The sequence below is a fragment of the Phyllobates terribilis genome, unplaced genomic scaffold, assembly GCF_046119375.1.
Source record: "Phyllobates terribilis strain yellow unplaced genomic scaffold, ASM4611937v1 Scaffold_11__3_contigs__length_659146591, whole genome shotgun sequence".
Taxonomy (NCBI): Eukaryota; Metazoa; Chordata; class Amphibia; order Anura; family Dendrobatidae; genus Phyllobates; species Phyllobates terribilis.
The window spans coordinates 162,825,011-162,845,495 of NW_027362771.1; the positions used below are offsets into that span (position 1 = coordinate 162,825,011).

Below are 20,485 nucleotides of genomic sequence, written 5' to 3' on the forward strand. Positions count from 1 at the left end.
CAATCCTGCTGACAGGTGCGCTTTAAAAATATTTAAACTAATTAAAAATATAAAAGTTTAAATCATCCCCCTTTCGCCCCATTCAAAATAAAATAATAAAAAAAAAATCAAATATACACATAATCGGTATCGACGCGCTCAGAATCGCATGATCTATCAATATAAGAATAAATCCGATCGGTAAACGGCGTAACGAAAAAAAAAATCAAAACGCCAGAATTACGTTTTTTCGGTCGCCTCAACATTGCAATAAAATGCAGTAACAGGCGATCAAAACATCAGATCTACCCCAAAATGGTATCAATAAAAACATCAGCTCGGCGCAAAAAGTAAGCTCTCACCCGGCCGCAGATAACAAAAAACACCACTTAAATAAAAAAGAACGTAGTGACCAGGAGAATCATAATGGCAGGTCAGTTTAGCATTTAGTAAATATGGGGGGGGGGGGGATTTGTGGAATTGCACTTTTTTTGCAATTTCACCGCACTTGAAATTTTTTTCCCTTTTTCGAATGCATGATATGGTAAAACCTATGGTGTCGTTCAAAAGTACAACTCGTCCCACAAAAAATAAACCCTCACACGGTCATATTGATGTAAAAATAAAGAAGTTATGGCTCTGGAAAGAAGGGGAGCAAATAGTGAAAATGCAAAAGCTTAAAAACCCAAGGTCGTGAAGGGGTTAAAGGAAACCCGTCACCAGTTTTGTCATATAACAACTATAACTATGACCTTATTCAGCGCCTGTTCTGCATTCCATAAATGCTTATATAACCCCCTGCATAGCCCCAAAAAAAGCCTTTTTAAGTTCTCCCGCGCTGTATGGAAATCGGGTTAGTCCGGTCCGATAGGCGTGCTTTCGGGCCTTTCCATCAGACCGGACTAACCTGATTTCCATACAGCGCGGGAGAACTTAAAAATTTTTTTTGGGGCTATGCAGGGGGTTATATAAGCATTTATGGAGTGCAGAACAGGCGCTGAATAAGGTCATAGTTTTAGTTGTTATGACAAAACTGGTGACAGGTTCCCCTTAAGTCCATCATCTCCTGTTTGGGACAGCATTGGGGGTAGGATCCTGCTGCAGCCAGTTATTTTGTACTTTATGGGATTTTCAGTTTGAAAAAAATGTGTCATATTGTGGCTGTATTAGCTGAATGTGCGTGAATTTCTGAAAACCGCATTCATGTGTATGGAAAAGCCTTAGCTGTCTTAGAAATCTCTGCAACAAAGGCGGATCACCCGCGGACATCCCATGTCCACTATGCGTCTCTGTGCACCTGCGGATCACCTGCAGACATCCCATGTCCACTGAGTCTCTGTGCACCTGCGGATCACCCGCGGACATCCCATGTCCACTATACGTCTCTGTGCACCTGCGGATCACCCGTGGACATCCCATGTCCACTATACGTCTCTGTGCACCTGCGGATCACCAGCGGACACAGACGTGCGGCGCGAGTTTCCAGACCGCAGCGTGTCAATTTCTCTTGTGGAGTCGTAGTCTCTGCAAAAGAAATCTGATCAGTACAATGTATTGAATTGCGGTGAATCCGCATGATTCAGTGAAGCTGTATCCAAAGCACTGCCTGTACGGATCTTGTGCACATATCCTTCGTGATCCCACAAACATGGACACAGGATGTAATAGGGGCTGCAGAGAGCAATATATATTTTTTTATTTCTTTGTTGCGTTATCAGATAGCTATTCATTCAAGAAGTACACACACCCAGTGAAACACCCACTTGGCGTAACTAATGTTAACTCATTAGGTGCCAATTACTTTGATTGCTAGTATCTCCGCAACAGAGGCAAAATTAAATACCGTTTTATTTCTCCTCTGCAGCCATTATTACGTGGTGTAAATTTTACATGTAAAATTTGGTGAAAGCTCCACTCAGTTGATTTATGACCACAGACCATATCAAAGTTGAATGTGCATGGAAATAAAAAAATAATGTAGCAGTGTTTGGCTTTTATGAGCTCTTTATGAAACCCAACTGCGCAAAATGATTTTTAAACCCTTAATGCATGCATTTAAGTGTAAAAGAAAAATAAATGGTTCGCAAAGTTGATCAGCCCATCTAATGAATGCTGTCCAGGAATGTACTTCTTTCATTTGCTCAATGAATAAAGGAAAACATTCTTTCTCTGGTGAAGATATGTAGTTATAGTCTACATAAAGGCCCCGTCGCACATAACGACATCGCTAGCGAGATCGTTAGTGCGTCACGGTTTTGGGATCGCTGGAGAGTCGTTTCGTGATCGCTGGGGAGCTGTCAAACATGCAGAACTTTCCAACTATTTCGGACTCCCAGCGATCTAACTAACGATCTCGGCGGTCGTTGGGACGCTTTCACACAGCAGCTATTTCAACGATCCACACCTTGATAGGGACTGTACTGTGTCACAAAGGCGTGCATAAAATCACTTTTCCGCGCCACCTCATCTCCGATTGGTGGACGCTACTGCGTTCTGATTGGGCGGCCTTGGTTTAACATCGCTACTGCGTCTCTGGTCAGACGGGGACACTGGTGTGTGCATTGTTCTTGTACAGATATATGGATGTCCATATATTTATATGAATATATATAGAGATGTAAATGGCCATTTATGTGTATGCATATCTGTATGTTTGAGAGTATGTATGTGTATATATAGTTATCTGTATACGTATGTACATGGATGAATCTGTTTACATACTAGTACACGAACTTATATGCGTGTATGTATGTGTATACGCATGTGTATGTGTGTGTATATGTATGTATATATATGTATATGTATATGTATATATATATATATATATATATATATATATATATATATATATATATATGGACTGCTTACTGCGGTGACTACTGCTACTACTGAAAGAATGAGAAACAAAGCTTTTGCATAGTAGAACACACAGTTTATTAGACACATCAGTACAGAAATGTCAGTAGTGTAGAAACATGAGTAGTTGCCCACTATAGGTTCTGATGCTGCCAAGGAACAGCACCAGGACCGTTAAAATACTGGCAGTAGTTGTCGCGGCAGGTCTTCGCATCATGGGTGTTTCTGCCATGTCCCACTGGTTGAAGGCCTGCAATTGCAGGATCGTTTGCACGCCATTCACCCAGCTCCACTTCCCCATTGGCTAGGTCCACAGAGTCCACGAAGCCAGGCGGACAGTACGTAATTGCATCACGTCGACGAAGAAAGTTGTGAAGCGTGCAACAGGCCAAAACAACAGAGTCTATTGATTTAAGCTTCATGTTAATTGGCGTGTGAAAAACTCTGAAGTGGTTGGCCAGGACAGCATGTCAGAAAACGTGCTGTGTGGGTGTGTGTGCACGAGACCCCTAAAATATCTGCCCATGCAAAAGCATATATATATACAGATTGAAGCCAAGCCCTCCCTCCCTGAAGAGCAATGATAGCAGATAATTAGTAGATGTTCTATAAATGAATTAAAAATGGAAACTCATTTGAGACCCCAAACAATACCTACCTCACTAAAGATGTCTGATTTCTTCAAAGTGGAGTCACAGCCGGAGAACGCTGGTGGGATCCGAAAAACAAGGACGCAGTAGCGACCACCAATCGGGGACGAGGGGCGCGGAAAAGTCCAATTTATGCATGCCTACGTGTCTCAGTTCTGAATTGCTAATGAGGTTGTTGATAAGGTGTCAAATACAGCGATGCACACTGCCCAGCGGGAGCACAACGACCCAGGAATGGTCCAGGAAGCTTTGTAACGATCAGCGATCTCACAGCAGGGGCCTGATCGTTGCTACCTTTCAGACATAACGAGATCGCTAGCAAGATCGCTATTGCGTCACGAAAACCGTGACGCATCAACGATCTCGCTAGCGATCTCGTTATGTGTGACGGGGCCTTTACACTTGTGTTGTGTAATTACACAACCTGAAGGAACTGGTTTGAAAAATTCTGCCTCCACCTATCTCTGTCAGTACTGGAAGACTAGATAACAAAGTGCGCATAGAGCTATACCAATCTGGAGTTTGCTTAAAGGGTTTGTCTGACCGTTAAATAATATTTTTTTTTAGGTATGGATTGATTAAAAAAATAAACTGAGATATTCTGTTCCAGCGCAGGCCGCCCCGTAGGTTTTTACTTGCTCTGAAGGCCGTGTCGCCCCGTCCAGAAGTCACAGCACCCCTGCTGCCATTTATGAGTGCTGTGACTTCCGAAAGCAGCAGACACCACTTCCGAAGCCAGTGCTGAACTCCAGAGCATCTTCGCTGGATTCGGAGTATGCCTTAGTTATTTAAAAAAAATTTACAGCTAGACGATCCCCTTTAATTGGTTTCCTATATGGCTGAATTGAGCTTGCTTAGGATGGCTGCTTTTAACCAATCAATATTATCTTTCTCCTTTCTTCAGGCACAGCGCTTGTGTAAAAGATGTGGTCAAGCCTGGAGAGCAGCAACATTGGAGGGGTGGAAACTTTATCACGACCCCAACATAACTAAAGGTAGTGTTCACTGTGTACCATTACAGTTGTGAAATTTACATTTTCTGGGTATTTGTTTCCATGCCACCAGTACAAACGATCTACGCTTTCTAATATTGTATTGGGCTGCATGATCAGTCTGGAAGATGGCGTGGGTGAGCAGGAAGATTGGAAAGGACTGAAAGACTATTGCTTTATTTTTGTGCATTTCATGTAGGTGGAGAATTGCAGCAAGTGGAAGGCAATCCATATCGCTGTGTATGGAAAGCTTGTTGTTGGCGGATGGCCGATGATGTAAGTAGTTGCAATATATCATTTATCAGTGTTGAGCAGGAGACTCTACTTTAAATTTCTTATTTGTGATCTAGAACACGCAAACAAAAGCTGTTACTTTGCTGGATTTGGCCCATTTAATCCATTTTTCCTATCACCCATGACTGCACCACAACGAGAGAGGGGATCCGCCCTTCCAGGACAGGAAACCTACAGAATAAAAGGGTGGCACCTCTCCACCACCTCAGTTGGTTTCCTGTCCTTGAGGGGGAATTTTGTTAAAACGGCAGCAGAAGAGAGAATAGAAGATTATTCCCAGACCTGGGCCGGCCGGTTTCCAACAGGGCACAGTATCTGCTGCGGCCGGCGCCAGGGACCTGGAAGCGCCATGGTGGGTCCAAGGGGGCCTCTTCTTTCGGACAGGCGCGAGCAGCAGCTGCACAATTACCTTATGGTGGCCTGGCAGCCGCGCACCCTGTTGGCGCAGGCCGCTATCCAGGTAATCGTGCCCTAAGACGCACGCCGGTGAAAAAAAAAAGTAGCGGAGACCCATGTCTTCTAACATGTTTCTGGCTACTGTTTTGTACCAGCCTGCGGCCCTGATGACGAGTGTATCGGAGGGTCCTTGGTGGGATAACCTGACACAGGCTTACCTATTGAAGATCCGGATATGACTGAGCGGCGCCCTTGCCTGGGGTCGGCAGCTCCAGCTTCTGCACGTCAGTGAGAGAGCAGCTGTGGAACTGCGCCTCTGTCTTGGGTCGGCTGCTCCAGCTCTGCACATCAACGGAAGCACCTGTGGAACTGCGCCCATGCCTGGGGTCAGCTGCTCCAGCTTTGATCGGCACACTATTGGAGGCGCCCCTGCCTGGGGTTGGCCACCCCAGTATTGCTCAGGCACAGCTGGATGGAGAGGAACAGGCCTGTGATTTGATCCAGCCTCCGAATCCGTACAGCTGGTGGTGAGTGATCTTTGTGAATGTTTACCTTGTTTATGGGGCCCTTTCCTTGTTATGGTTACTAGGAAAGGCTGAAGGATGTTTGCGCAAAACTCAAAAATGTGTGTGTGTGTGCACTCTGTAAAGACCCCATCTGGGCCAAAGGCCTCATGCTTTAAATTTGGCTTCAGAACGGAAGCTGGACCTTAGACCTCTAGGCTAAAGTTAGCCACATGTGTGGACCGCACAGAGCCTCATGATTGGGCTTCAGAATTTACCACAAAAATGAGCCTCAATTTGCTCAGTAAATGTTAAATGAACACTCAGAGGTTTTTACTGTTGTCCTCCAGTCTGTTTACTCCATCCATAGGGACGGCACATGGTGTTAATAGAGCACATGGTCTCTGTGAAAGTCTGCTGTCCAGCTGCGTCTCATCAGTTGGCTCCTTCGGGTGGGGCTTGTCTGACAATTGAGATTTACCACCCAAAGGAACGGTTTATCCTTCATTCAAATGGATTACTCTTTTAAATATCTGAGCGCAGTGCCTCATGAAGCCTCTTTGCGCTTCACAAAGAGCACATCATAGTGCTTTATAGCACATCATAGTGCCTCATGGCACATCATAGTGCCTCATGGCACATCATAGTGCTTCATAGCATAGCGCTTTATAGCACATCATAGTGCCTCATGGCTCATCATAGTGCGTCATAGCATAGCGCTTCATAGCACACCATAGTTCCTCATAGCACAGCATAGCGCCTCGTGGCACAGCATAGCATAGCGCCTCGTGGCACAGCATAGCATAGCGCCTCGTGGCACAGCATAGCATAGCGCCTCGTGGCACAGCATAGCATAGCGCCTCGTGGCTCTTCATAGCGCCTCATGGCATAACATATCATGGTGCCTTATGCTGCATTCATAGTGCCGTATAGCGCCTGTTAGTACCTCATAGTGCCTCATAGCGCTTCACAGTGCCTGTTAGTACCTCATGGGGCCTCAGTGTCTCTCGGTCAGGGTGGCTCTGTGCCTTGTAGTGCTTTATAGGGTGTCTGTGCCTTGTAACCCCCGCAGTGCCTCATAGTCCCTCTTTGTAAAGGTACTGGTTGCACAACTAAGTTTATGTCTGACAAAACCAAGTTCAGCGACTGTAAACTGTGCATGGCAAGCTTACCGAATTCAGGGGGAAAAATATCCTAGCCTCTATTTTGAGACAGAGGATGGCAGTATTCCTGACTGGTGCTCAGCTGGCTTGGTGGAATGCCGGTTGGAGGCAGGTGACAATAAGAGCGCTTCCTTAGTTTTGCTGGTTAATAATAAACCTTGTAGAGTTTCACTCTTAAAGGTAGGAGGCATCATGTAGTGCTCATACAGCCATTGTGGGTTTGGTCCAATGAAGCGCAGTTTTATTGCTTCTTTCTGCTTGTACAGAAGTCATAAACATTAATATTTCTGGTCTTGTCCAAGCGCTGACTAAATAGGACAGGTTGAGGCATAAAAAACATTATTTTATTCAATAAAGGTTACATAACAAAGTATACAAAAGATCACATCACAAGATGGGGGATATAAAGTGCAAGGTGTCAGGCATAATAGGGACACACGGGTAATGGGCCAAGATATGAGTAAATGTATAGCTCCGTATGAATATTACTGGTGGGTGTGGGAACATGTATCGTGGGAATCACCAATTCATAATAGGCTGCTTAATGCTAGTGGAGCCCTAATGGGCCAAGGTATATAGGTAATCCCATCTCACATGCCACAAATCCCTCTAACCTGATTACATCACAGGCAACACTCACCCGGAGATTCAAGATATGAGGCCCTCAGACCACTGTGACCATTATGCAATCGTGGTGATGAAAACAACGCGCCCCAACCCGCGTTCCCCCTATCTTTCTAAAGAGGCGCATGTCATTAAGCGCCAGAAGGACCTGCTATATATACGCCCATGGATGGTCATGTGACCATAGAATAAGGGACAACCTATTGGAGGCAAGCGGCGCGTGCGCCCGGAGCCCAGGCCGTCATGCCCCAGGCGCGCGCCCGCGAGCGTGTCATATGACGCGCCCCCAAGAGCGCGCCAGGGACATTGAGACGTCCGGGCACAGGGGAGCGGAGGACCGCAGCGCATGCGCACAACCCCAAGGTGGGCGGCATTGGCAGCAGCCACCGCACATCCCAGCACCACAAGGGGAGGAGAGGGATCGCACAAAAGGGGGGGCAGGGCCGCCCCCACAATGGTATATAAGGGCACTTATAAATAAAAAGTGCCTGATGCTGATGGGCGTGTGCACGTGCACTGGAACACGAGCACACGCGCATCAGCACCATATCCAATGAGTGGTGAAAACAATAAGAGGCCCCCACAAAAAATTAAAGACATGCACAAATTCGACACAAGAACACAGTAAAGATGAATCCATAACGCTGAGGTCAGCAGTATCCAGTAATAGTCAGGCGTGTCAGAGAGGAGGCATCTCCAGATCATCCTCCAACGCAGTCAGGTCGTATCCCCAATTCAATCTCAAGACTGAGGTCAGATACTATAGAGCTTGTTGGAAGAGTAGCATTAATTATGAAAAGTAAGAGAACAAGATCCGTCTCCTCCCCTTGTGGTGCTGGGATGTGCGGTGGCTGCTGCCAATGCCGCCCACCTTGGGGGTGTGCGCATGCGCCGCAGTCCTCCGCTCGCCTGGGCCCGGCCGTCTCAATGTTCCTGGCATGCTCCTGGGGGCGCGCGCCTGGGGCATGACAGCCTGGGGGCGGGGTTCCGGGCGCACACGCCGCTTGCCTCCAATAGGTCATCCCTTATTCTATGTTCACATGACCATCCATGGGCGTATATATAGCAGGTCCTTCTGGCGCTTAATGACATGCGCCTCTTGAGAAAGATAGGCGAAACGCGCGTTATCATCACCACAGTGGACTGAGGGCATCATATCTTGAATCTCTGGGTGAGTGTTGCCTGTGATGTAATCAGGTTATGGGGATTTGTGGCATGTGAGATGGGATTACCTATATACCTTGGCCCATTAGGGCTCCACTAGCATTAAGCAGCCTATTATGAATTGGTGATTCCCACGATACATGTTCCCACACTCACCAGTAATATTCATACGGAGCTATACATTTACTCATACCTTGGCCCATTACCCGTGTGTCCCTATTATGCCTGGCACCTTGCACTTTATATCCCCCATCTTGTGATGTGATCTTTTGTATACTTTATTATGGAACCTTTATTGAATAAAATAATGTTTTTTTATGCCTTTTATACTCATGTTTTCTCCTTTTTCAACATGTTTATTATTTGAGTAGGCAACAACCGGTCCATGGTCTGGCACTTGCGACCAGGTACCATGGTCTGTTTAGCAAATATAAGGTGGGCCATTGTTTGTTGACTACTCATATACAGCTGGCTAACCCAGCTTGATCAAACAAAACAATATTTATCCAGGGCAACCACTGATACTTGCAGACTCAGCTCAGGTGGAGTCTGGCCTGTGTCTCTGATTAGCTCCAAGACACATACCGTCTGCTCTGCTTTCCAGCAGTCTGACTAAGGTGAATGCCTAGCCTGCTCTGGTGCTTAGCTCTCCAGGTGCCCTAATTAAGACCTGTAAAACTATTATTTAACCCAGGCCGACCTGGGTTTGCTTCAGCCCGAAGGGGCTGTAAAGATTCCTTATAGTTAGATCATTGGAAATGGACTATATAAGATCTGCTAGTAAATCTGCAGTTCCAGATTGCTATATAGCAGTATAGGTGTTTAAGGAGGTATACAATCAGGTTCCAATTCACATGAAACATCAAATTTCCTGAGAATAGTTCTTGGCATAAAATGAGGATTTAGGCTTTCAGTTTGTGTCATTCCCTTCAGATGTTAATGAGCCTTAAGGCTTTATGGAGAAAAATAGTAGTTAGGACAACTCTCATATCGAAGGAAGAGGCATTGACAATAGTTTACCTCAACTATTTCGGGATTATGGGCAGATCCATCGAGCGCTGCAGAACTCACTGGGCAGTGAGTAAGAGTTGTGGTCTCCCAAGGTAGAATAAGGAGTCCTGCTATATGTCAAAATTAATAAGCAGTCTGGGCACAACTCTGAACAAGGCAATATTGCTGTTAATAACTCTACTCTCCTACATTCCAGTAGTAGCATGGTCACAGGTACACACCCGTGGGCTGCCTCTAAAGATCTAGTTCCTCTAACCTAAAGAAGCTTTAGGCAGTATATAAGAAAGCTCCATTCAGCTATACATGGTCACCATATAAAGGTCTTGTCATACAACAGAGTAGCTTTAGCTTACGTGAACCATTATGGAGGAACTCGGCCAGGATCCCTAATGACACTTATGTCTAATCAGTTCAGATGGCGAAGTCTCACCTTTTTTCTTTAACAGCACCTCATATATAGAGGAAGAGAATTGCAAGTGGACCTTTTTAGCCGACTACTGGAACAGTGTCCGACCTGCATTGAATAAGCAAGGAATGTGAAAGTGAGCTTTGGATCTAGGCCCATTTCCAGTCCAAAGATTGCACCCTGGGAATCCAGTGCTTACGTCTCTAACAAGCCTTCGCTTGAACCCATTGATTCAGGGTCCTCACATTAAAGACTGGCCCTGACTTGAGCATGGTAAGTTAGTGACATTCAAGCTTTGTCGGTTAATCCTTTTTTTATACAGATCCTAGAAGATGGGCCGGTTTCGGAGCTACCCTATCTTCCGAAGATGGCTTCCAATTTCCATAGATGTCAGGAAATTGTGCACCCTACTTTCTGTACTAATCCGGGGAATCCATGGCAGAACAATAAGAAAGCGGATGTCCCCATCAAGCATTTTGTAAGGTTGCGATTCATTCTTCACCTTGCACTTTCTATAGACACTATAGGCTTGATCTGGGATCTTCTGCTGTCCTTTCCTTTAGGAAAACTGTTCTACAGGCTGTGGTCCCACCCTAACTTTAAAGTTTTCTCTGTAAATCTCTCGTGGTGCTGTCATGGGTGATAGGAAAACACTAAATTACTTACCGGTAATGTGTTTTTCCTGAGCCCATGACAGCACCCTTATATTCCTTCCCGTCACTGGTAGAAGTTGATCACTTCATGTCCTTCGTGGTGTTTGATTCACGTGGTGTGTAGAAGGAAAAATCATGGGATATATAACTATTAAGTAGTGTCCTCTCATGCTCTGTAAACAACTGAGGTGGTGGAGAGGCGCCGCCCTTTTATTCTCTAGGTTTCCTGTCCTGGAAGGGCGGATCCCCTCTCTCATTGTGGTGCTGTCATGGGCTCAGGAAAATCACATTACTGGTAAGTAATTTAGTGTATTTCAATGGCTGCCTTGTCAAGCTAAAATTTATTTGCAGTGGACAAGACCAGAACAAATGAACATCAGGGATTTGTGAAGTTGAATCCATGGTATGAATCTGTTGATCATCCAACTGGTTTTGATTTGAGTCTGTCCACTTTAGCCATCCCCCCTTTTTTTAAAAAACACTATTGTGTTTAATAGTTTGTGAATTAAATGTCTATGGCCTGTGTAAAAAAAAAAAAAAAAAAAAAAAAATGATTCCATTTTCTAATTGATTTGATACTGTACATGGAGAGATGCAGGGTGCATTCTAGACTGTACATTAATATGACCTATGGATGAGATTCTTCAGACATCACAAGTAGAAATGAGCGAACCCGAACTTTAAAGTTCAAGGTTCATACCGGTGCTGAGCGCTGAACACAGACTTCTCCTGAAAGTCCGTTTTAATGTTCTGGGGAAAGTTCAGGAGGAGAGTAAAGGGTAAAGTTCTGGTACCCGTACCGAACTTTGGACATAAATTTCGGTCGGGTACCAGAACCTGAGCTTCCACCGGTCCACTCATCCCTAATCACAAGGTTGCCCTGCATCTCTAGACATCCAATGTGAGATCAGGCAGGAATGTAACTGCAGTTACTTTTAAATCCTTCTTGGATTATTCAGTCTCTGCATCTTTTCTGCAGTAGTGCATTCATGTAAACTAAGAATTTCATTACACTGATTGTCTTCAGTTGATAGCACTATATTGATGGATAAATCGGAACAAAACGGAGAGTCCATCAGTCCCCAGCCTTCTCAAAGACCGAATGGCACAGTGTGTTACACTTTTATAACTATTCAGGAGCATGATCAGTGACACAAATTGCCATGAAGTGCAGCCACAAAGCCTTGCTTTATTAATCTGTATTATTTTCTGTATATGCTGACGGAAAGGTTTTTATCTTTTTTGTGTTTCAGGAGCAGTTCAGTAGATATGAAAGAGCGATTTATGCCACACTAAGTGGAAACCTAAAGCAGGTATGATTTTTACTGTGGATACAAGCATACATACATGCTGTTATGTTATACTGCTAATGATGATACAATCATTTATATACAGTGCTGTTAGGTTGTTTCCCAGTAGTATATTAAACATTTCTTTTAAAATGTAATTTTGCTACTATTGTAATATTACTGGAATAGAAACATACCATTAGCTGTAGTTATACAACATTTGTAATTGCATAATCAATTTTCATTTCCAATTATGTGTAATATCCAATCTGTACCTAAACACTATTGAATTTCTACAAGATGATTTTACTTTGATATGCAGCTCCTTCCGGTTTGTGAAACCTGGGAAGACACCGTTTGGGCACATTTCCGAGTAATGGTGGACAGTCTAGTTGAGCAAGAGATTCGAGCATCTTTTATCTCCTCCACAGAAGAAGATGAATTGCCCAGAGAGTACTTGGAAGCAAAGTAAGGGGCGTTCTATTGCCAACACCTCCAAGCTATACAGTGTGCCTATGCTTCTCATGCTGACATGACTTTGTTTTGTAGCTGGACATTAGAGAGGGTTTTTGAGGAACTACAAGCTACTGATAAAAAGGTAAGCCATTTAGTTTAATTGGGGTATTTCTTATGGTACATTAAGTTGGCCATGCGCATGCACTACTTCTAGCCATATGGTTGTTCGGCTGTCAGCTGTGTCAATGGACTCCACCCTTAATAGTCCATTTTCCCCATTTCCTGACCAGACACATTTTTGGTGTTTTATTACACATTTAACAGCTCTAAAAAAAATATTTTTCTATTGGATTTTCCAATAATTTTAGCCTGTTTCTTCTATGGGGACTTGATTCTTGTGTGTGAGAGTATGTTATTTTTTTGTGGCTATCGGGGGGAGGGAGGGAGGGGGGGGGGGGATGGAAAGAAAATTAGAAAATACATGTGTTTTTTTTTTTCATGTTTAAAATGTTTTTTTCCGGCCACAAAGGATCGCTCAAAAGCATCTTAAATTATGCTCCCCTTTCCATAGATTTTTTTTACTTTACAGGGACAGGACTATAAACTGCAATTTGAATTCCCCATTTTTATATTTTTTTCTGATCTTCTTTTACATACTGTCCCAACAATACAGTCCTAAAAGACCCTTTGAGGTGCATTTAAACATATTAATATGTTATTTTTCTTGCTGATTTCCCCTGTAACTGGTATATTAGCGCCAGTTACAGGGGAAATTCATTTATACCTTTATCAAGGCTACCATACTCCATAATCAGAAATCTACTCCACTTTCAGGCTTAAATTATAACTAATCTGTTGGGCTGCACTTGACTGCGCCAACTTTCTAAAAAACTAGGGAGGCTGATGCAAAAAGAGCCAAGCCACAAACTTTGCGTACAATTGCTCGTTGTGCAAAAAATGTAATTTTTTTTTTTATGCACCACAAAGCTGACTTAAAATACATGATGCAGTCCTCATTTATGGTGTAAAGCAAGAAGATCAAACTGTTTTGTTTTCTTTCCAGAGGGTGTTAGAAGAAAATAAAGAGCATTACCATATCATTCAGAAGTATGTAATTCTGGGAGATGTGGATGGTAAGTGCCATAAATATTTCTTTATTTGTGTGGAATTTTAATATAACTGTATGCTATATATTACTCCACAGTAAAATTAAATACAAGTTTATTACGTGTACCTATTTAAAGGAAACCTGTCACCAGAAAAAAAAACGCTATTAACCTGCAGATTTGGGGTTAATCTGCAGGCTAATAGCATTATTAACATGCCCGGCGCCTGCACTTAGCCAAATGCTGCGTGGAGAAAATAAACTTTATTCTCCCTGGCAGCATTCGGTTTTGGTCACTGCTCTGAGTTGTGTTGTAACCGCTCCCCCGGCCCTGACTGACAGCAAGTCCTAATCAGGGCCGGTGGCGTGGTTACAGCAGCTGAGCAGTGACTGAACTGGTGCTGCCCCCGTAACTGAAACCACAGTTAATTTTCTCCAATAACCCCACGACAGCACCAAAGAAGGAGGATGTCACCCCAGGAAACACAAAGAGGTTAAATAGCCCCTCCCACATCCTCCCTCCAGTGTTTTTTCCTGTCCCTATTGGGATGAAGAGGTCATCCAGGGTGCTCTGTGCCGGCGGCAGACACCTGACATACCTGTTTAAGTCGGGCACCTGGGACCGGGCAGTTTTCTCCCCCTTCCCTGATGCTGCTCTCGTCTCCTCTGGACTCGGGACTTCTGTCCCCACCGTGTCCGCACCTGCGGGTAAGGTCCGGTGGGTGTCTTGCTGGAGGCCTCCTCGAGCTCTCCAGCCCTGCTCCCCTCCCCCCTCTAAGCGGCCTCCGGCGGTCTCCGTAGCGGAGCGCCACGTGTGGGATCCCGGAAGTGACACGGACCGCCGGGAGACGTCACTTCCGGTATGCGTTCCACCCTGGAACGCAAAAAACAGGAAGCGGCCGGAAAGTTGCGTGGGACACTGGAAATGGGTCCCTGACGTCACTTCCGGTCTGTACAAAAAAAAAAAAAAAAGAGGTGAATAACCCCGCAGGTGTTCCTGCTTTACCAAATTGGACCCAGGGGGATGAGCTACACCACCCCCCTCCCCAGGGAAGGGGAGGAGCACTGAGTCCAGTCGCCTATGTAACAGCCCTGGACTGAAGACAGCTAAGGTAGGACCTAATCCATTTGTTTGATACATTGGATGTCAAAAGTCTATCTTTGCCATGTCTGCTGAGCCCAGCGCGATTCCAGTCCCAGTAAGTCTGGCACTGGGGGTCCTTTCCTAGGTGCAGGTTAGAATTAATATTTAATTACCCTTCTCCCTCTTTTTTTAGGGGGACAAGAATCCTGCACCAGGAAATAAATCTAGCCGGAAGTGTGCGATATGTTCAAAAAAACTGTCTTCTTCCAGCAAAAAATATTTATGCCAGAAATGCACAGAAAAGATTATGAGGGAAGAGCAGCCGTCCCTTATGGACGAAATCAAAGGAATAGTCCGGCAGGAGATTCAATCTTCATTGGCCTCCTTTTCCCGATCCACTTCTGATTCGCCTCCAAAGGCAAAAAAGAGGAAAATTTCCCTGGAAGAAAGAGGAGACTCGGACTCCCAGGATGAGACATTCCTTCCAGAAGACCCTACAGAGGAAGGTGAACTTAGTTCAGCAGAGGAAGGTCCGGAAAATAAAAAATATTATTTTTCAATGGAATTTATGGAAGACCTCCTCTCAGCAGTAAGAAGAACGATGGAAGTGGAAGAAGAGAAGCCCACTAGATCAGTCCAGGAAGAGATGTTCGGTGGTCTCCGTTCAAAGAAAAGGATGGTGTTCCCGATACATAAAAACATTCAGGATCTAATCCTGGACGAATGGGGAAACCCTGAAAGACGGCTGAATACACCAGCGGAAATGAAAAATAGGTTTCCCGTAGATGAAGAAACCGCAAAATGTTGGACCGAGATACCTAAGGTCGACATTCAAGTGGCAAGAGTAGCTAAAAAACAGTATTGCCATTCGAAGATTCCTCCCAACTAAAAGATCCTCTGGACCGTAAGATGGACAGCCTTCTCAAGAAATCCTGGGAGACATCAGCAGTCCTTATGAACACAAATATAGTCTCCACATGCGTTGCACGGTCCATGTCAAGATGGCTCAACCAGCTTGAAGAACACCTGGCTATGGGCACATCCAGAGAGGAGATACAAGCTTCCCTACTTTTACTGCAGAAAGCCACCGACTTCCTGGCGGATGCTTCAGCAGAATCCGTGAGGGTAACCGCCAGGGCAGCAGCCCTGTCAAACTCCACAAGGCGAGCACTATGGCTGAAATCGTGGAGCGGTGATGTGGCCTCTAAAATAAAACTTTGTTCTATTCCCTTCAAGGGAGAATATATGTTTGGCCAGGCCCTTGACGACCTTCTGGAAAAGGCGGCTGACAAAAATAAATCCTTGCCTGAACTCAGACACTATAAGAAGACCCCCTTTCGCCCCCCTCGGGAACAGACTCCCCAATACAGGGGGAAGGGCAAATCCGGTCGATGGAGCTACCCCAAAGGGGGTAAAGATAGGAATATTTTTTCCCCAAAAGGACAACGACAACAGAAGCGGTGACGCCAGTGCGGTGGGGGGACGAATCATGAAATACTTTCCCCAATGGCAAAAGATCTGCTCCAGTCAATGGGTCTTAAATGTAATTCAAGAAGGGGTAAAGATCGAATTCTCCTCATATCCTCCCAAAAGAGTAAGGATAACTCATCTAACCTCTCCAAGATTAAAAACCGTTCTGATGTCCGGCCTAAAAGACCTACTATCCTTGGGGGCTATTTCACCAGTTCCAAAAACAGAAAGATACACAGGCCACTATTCACGCCTGTTTTTGATAAAGAAACCAAACGGCACATACAGAATAATAATAAATCTAAAACCCTTAAACCAGTACATGGTCTACCGAAGATTCAAGATGGAGTCCATCAAATCAGCAGTTCCCTTAATAGGGCAGGGGTATATGATGGCAACCATAGACTTACAGGACGCATACTATCACGTCCCTATACATCCAACATACCGGAAATTTCTAAGGTTTGCAGTGGTTCAAGAGGATCAGACGTTACACTTCCAATTCAACGTATTGCCGTTCGGGATATCTTCAGCACCAAGAATATTCACCAAAATTATGTCAGAAGTAGTGGCTTCAATCAGGAAAGAGAAAATCTACATCATTCCCTACCTCGACGACTTCTTACTAGTAGGTCCCTCGGTAGAATGACTCCAGGAAGATCTGCAAAGAACAATCCAGATCCTGACCACCCTAGGGTGGTTGATAAATCATCAAAAGTCAGACCTGGTCCCTGCCACACAAAAAAAACGTTCCTGGGGGTTCTACTAGATTCCGCCAGACAAACCTCCTTCCTACCAAAGGACAAACAGATACTCTTGAGGTCCAAGATATCGAATCTAAAGACCCTGAACAGAGTGTCCCTAAGGTCTGCCATGTCGACCCTCGGCTCCATGACAGCCGGCATTCAATCTGTAGCCTGGGCTCAGGCTCACACCAGAGTTTTGCAGACTCACATTCTTGTACAGTGGGACGGATCCCCAAACTCACTAGACGGGAAGATCAGGATCCCTCATTATGTGAATACATCCCTATCATGGTGGCTCAACCCAAGGAACCTAAGAATAGGGGTTCCATGGTCTCAATTCCCTCTGGTAACAGTCACGGTAGATGCCAGCAAAGCAGGATGGGGAGCCGTTGTTGCTCAAACCCCCTTCCAGGGGGTCTGGACAAAAGAAACCAGCAAGAAATCCTCCAACTTCCGCGAATTAAAGGCAGTGGAGGAAGCACTCAAGATATCGGCTCCAATCATTACGGGCAAACACGTAAAAGTCTACTCTGACAACATGACTACCGTAGCTCATCTATCTCATCAAGGGAGCACAAGGTGCGAGAATCTAAAGAGTATCTCGGCAAGAATATTCTTCTGGGCAGAAGGACATCTTCGTTCCTTATCAGGGTTGCACATAAAAGGCTCAGACAACACCCAAGCCGACTTTCTGAGCAGAAGGAATATCCATCCGGGAGAATGGGAGCTGGACTCAGACATTTTCCACATGCTGACCAAACGATGGGGTCGTCCGGAGGTGGACCTCTTTGCAAAACGCCAGAACACCAAGGCAGAAAAATACTTCTCCCTAGATCCAGACAACGCATGCCTGGGGATAGATGCATTCGCTCACCCATGGCGTTTCCATCTGGCTTACGCCTTTCCCCCAATTCCATTGCTACCCAGAACCTTACAGAAAGTAAGGACCGAGGAGGTCAAGATAATCTTGATAGCCCCGCTTTGGCCCAAAAGAAGTTGGTTCTGTGCACTAAACAATTTAAGCATAGAGGGACCCCTCATTCTACCAGCAATCAGAAACCTTCTCCATCAGAGTCCAATACTCCATCCAGATCCAGAGAACCTCCATCTAGCAGCCTGGCTTCTGAATTCACAATCCTGAAGGCTAGAGGGCTCTCAGACCGAGTAATTCATACCCTACAAAAAAGTAGGAAACAAATCACAAACTCTATATACAGCAAGATATGGAAGACCTTCCTAGCATGGTATAAACCAAATGTACCAGATCTTCGGCATCCTGACATGACCCAGATCTTGGATTTTCTACAAGAAGGGCTGGAGAAGGGTCTTAGACCCAGCACCCTCAAAGTTCAGATTGCGGCACTGAGTATCTACTTCGACCAGAGCCTTGCTGAACACCGATGGGTAAAAAGGTTCATGACAGCAGCTACTCGTCTGCGTCCCAGAATAATTAACCACGTTCCCTCCTGGGATCTTAATATTGTCCTTAAAGGTCTAACACTACCACCATTTGAACCTTTGGCCTCAATAGAGCTGGATAAATTAGCTTGGAAAACAACATTTCTAATAGCAATTACCACTGCTAGAAGAGTAGGAGAAATCCAAGCCTTCTCAGAGAATCCTGGATGATAGGATTATTCTACAATTGGACCCATCTTTCTTACCAAAGGTAGTCTCAGACTTTCATAGGTCTCAGGAGATAATTCTGCCTTCCTTCTGTCAAGACTCAAAAAATAAAAGAGAGTCCTGGAGAAAAGATCAGAACCTCTTTATTCAGCCATTTGGTCAGAACAGGGGGAAAAAGGTCTCAAAAGTTACCATCGCTACTTGGATCAAGAAAGCAATCGTGGAATCATATCAGATCCAAAATCTCTCACCACCAGAGAAACTGAAAGCACACTCTACTAGAGCCATGTCCGTCTCCTGGGCAGAAAAGGCTAGTGCTTCCCTCGAGCAGATATGCAAAGCAGCTACATGGTCTTCGGTCCATACCTTCACCAAGCATTACAAACTAAACTTAATGTCCATTAAAGACTTGGCCTTTGGGCAGAAAGTGCTTCAGGCCATTGTCCCTCCTTAAACATGAGTCTTTGGTACTCCTCCTTTGGTGCTGTCGTGGGGTTATTGGAGAAAATAGAATTAGACTTACCGGTAATTCGATTTCTAATAACCACCACGACAGCACTGGTAATTCCCTCCCAGGCTTGGTTAGCCAATCATTTAATTTGAATAAATATAATTTGAAGCATCCATACTTGTGTGGTCCTTTATAAAACACTGGAAGGAGGATGTGGGAGGGGCTATTTAACCTCTTTGTGTTTCCTGTCCCTATTAGGGTGGGGTGACATCCTCCTTCTTTGGTGCTGTCGTGGTGGTTATTAGAAATCGAATTACCGGTAAGTCTAATTCTATTTTCTCCCCGCAGAGTTCGGATAAGTGCTGGAGCCGGGCAGGTTAATAACTCTGCATATCTGCAGGTTAATAGCGTTTTTCTGGTGACAGGTTCCCTTTAATGTCTTACAGGTCCATACTGAGAGGGAATCTGTCACCCCCTGGGACCTATCAGACCTCCACTATGGGCATACAGGTGATAGAAATGTAAATCTATACTTACCTGTATGGCCCATGTTAGAGGTCTGCTTGCTTTGAAATATCTTTTTATAAAATCCGTTTTCCTACGCTTGGCATCCGGTGGACGCAAAGAAATCCCCACCTACCTACTTAATTTAAATATTCCCCACTCCCCTGCGCATCACAGGGCCCTGTGACGTGCAGTCTAGGTCCGCATATCCCGCGCTTGCGCAATGCGCCTATAATGTAAGGCTCGTTTTTCTTTCTCTCTGCACTATTTTACACTGCTGAGCTCTAGTGCACAGGTGCTGGAAGTCGCTGTGACTTCCAATCCAGTGACCTCCGGCGTGCGCAACAATAAGGTTTGGTCCCCACTTCCTCCCTGAGGAACTATATTGTATATATGTATACACGTGTACACTGACATGTATACATATGTGTATACATATGTGTATACATATATATAATATAGTTCCTAACTATCAGGATGCCAGGAGGAAGTGGGGACCAAGCATAGGAAAACAGATTTTATAAAAAGATATTTCAAAGCAAGCAGACCTCTAATATGGGCCATACAGGTAGGTATAGATTTACATTTCTATCGCCTGTATGCCCATATTGGAGGTCTGATAGGTCCCAGGGGTGACAGATTCCCTTCAACCAATACTTGGTATTGTACATTGAGATTTTTCTTCAATAGTACAAATTGTAATTGCCACATCTGTATGCCTGTACAAGCCCAACATCGCTTAGCTCAGCATCAGCTGCAAGTAGTCATATTACAGATTATGATGAGTATGAATATATATCACATTTGTAAACTATTTCATTTTTGGATAATATTTACATTTAAATTGTAGGGTTAATGGACGAGTTCAGTGAATGGCTGTCAAAAGGAAAAAATCAGCTCCTTGGTCACCTTCTGCGTTTTATGACACATCTCATATTATTCTTCCGAACACTCGGGTTGCAAACTAAGGTAGTATTTAGGGTCGAAATATGTTCTAGAAGAACTAGATTCAGCAATTTGTAATAGTCCTGTGCATTGTTTAGCATAGAGATGTTAGAGGATG

The 20,485-nt window shown here is 44.7% G+C and overlaps 1 protein-coding gene across 1 annotated transcript in view; it reads left to right on the plus strand.

Annotated features, from left to right (window-relative positions):
* The window catches only part of NUP107 (nucleoporin 107), a 74,074-nt gene that overhangs the window by 20,231 nt on the left and 33,358 nt on the right, over positions 1-20,485 (plus strand). Inside the window, exons 13-19 of the mRNA XM_073651765.1 lie at positions 4,390-4,480; positions 4,677-4,753; positions 11,945-12,004; positions 12,303-12,448; positions 12,530-12,578; positions 13,500-13,569; positions 20,273-20,391. Of these exons, the coding sequence (XP_073507866.1) occupies positions 4,390-4,480; positions 4,677-4,753; positions 11,945-12,004; positions 12,303-12,448; positions 12,530-12,578; positions 13,500-13,569; positions 20,273-20,391 (612 nt within the window). The remainder of the gene's footprint in view (positions 1-4,389; positions 4,481-4,676; positions 4,754-11,944; positions 12,005-12,302; positions 12,449-12,529; positions 12,579-13,499; positions 13,570-20,272; positions 20,392-20,485) is intronic.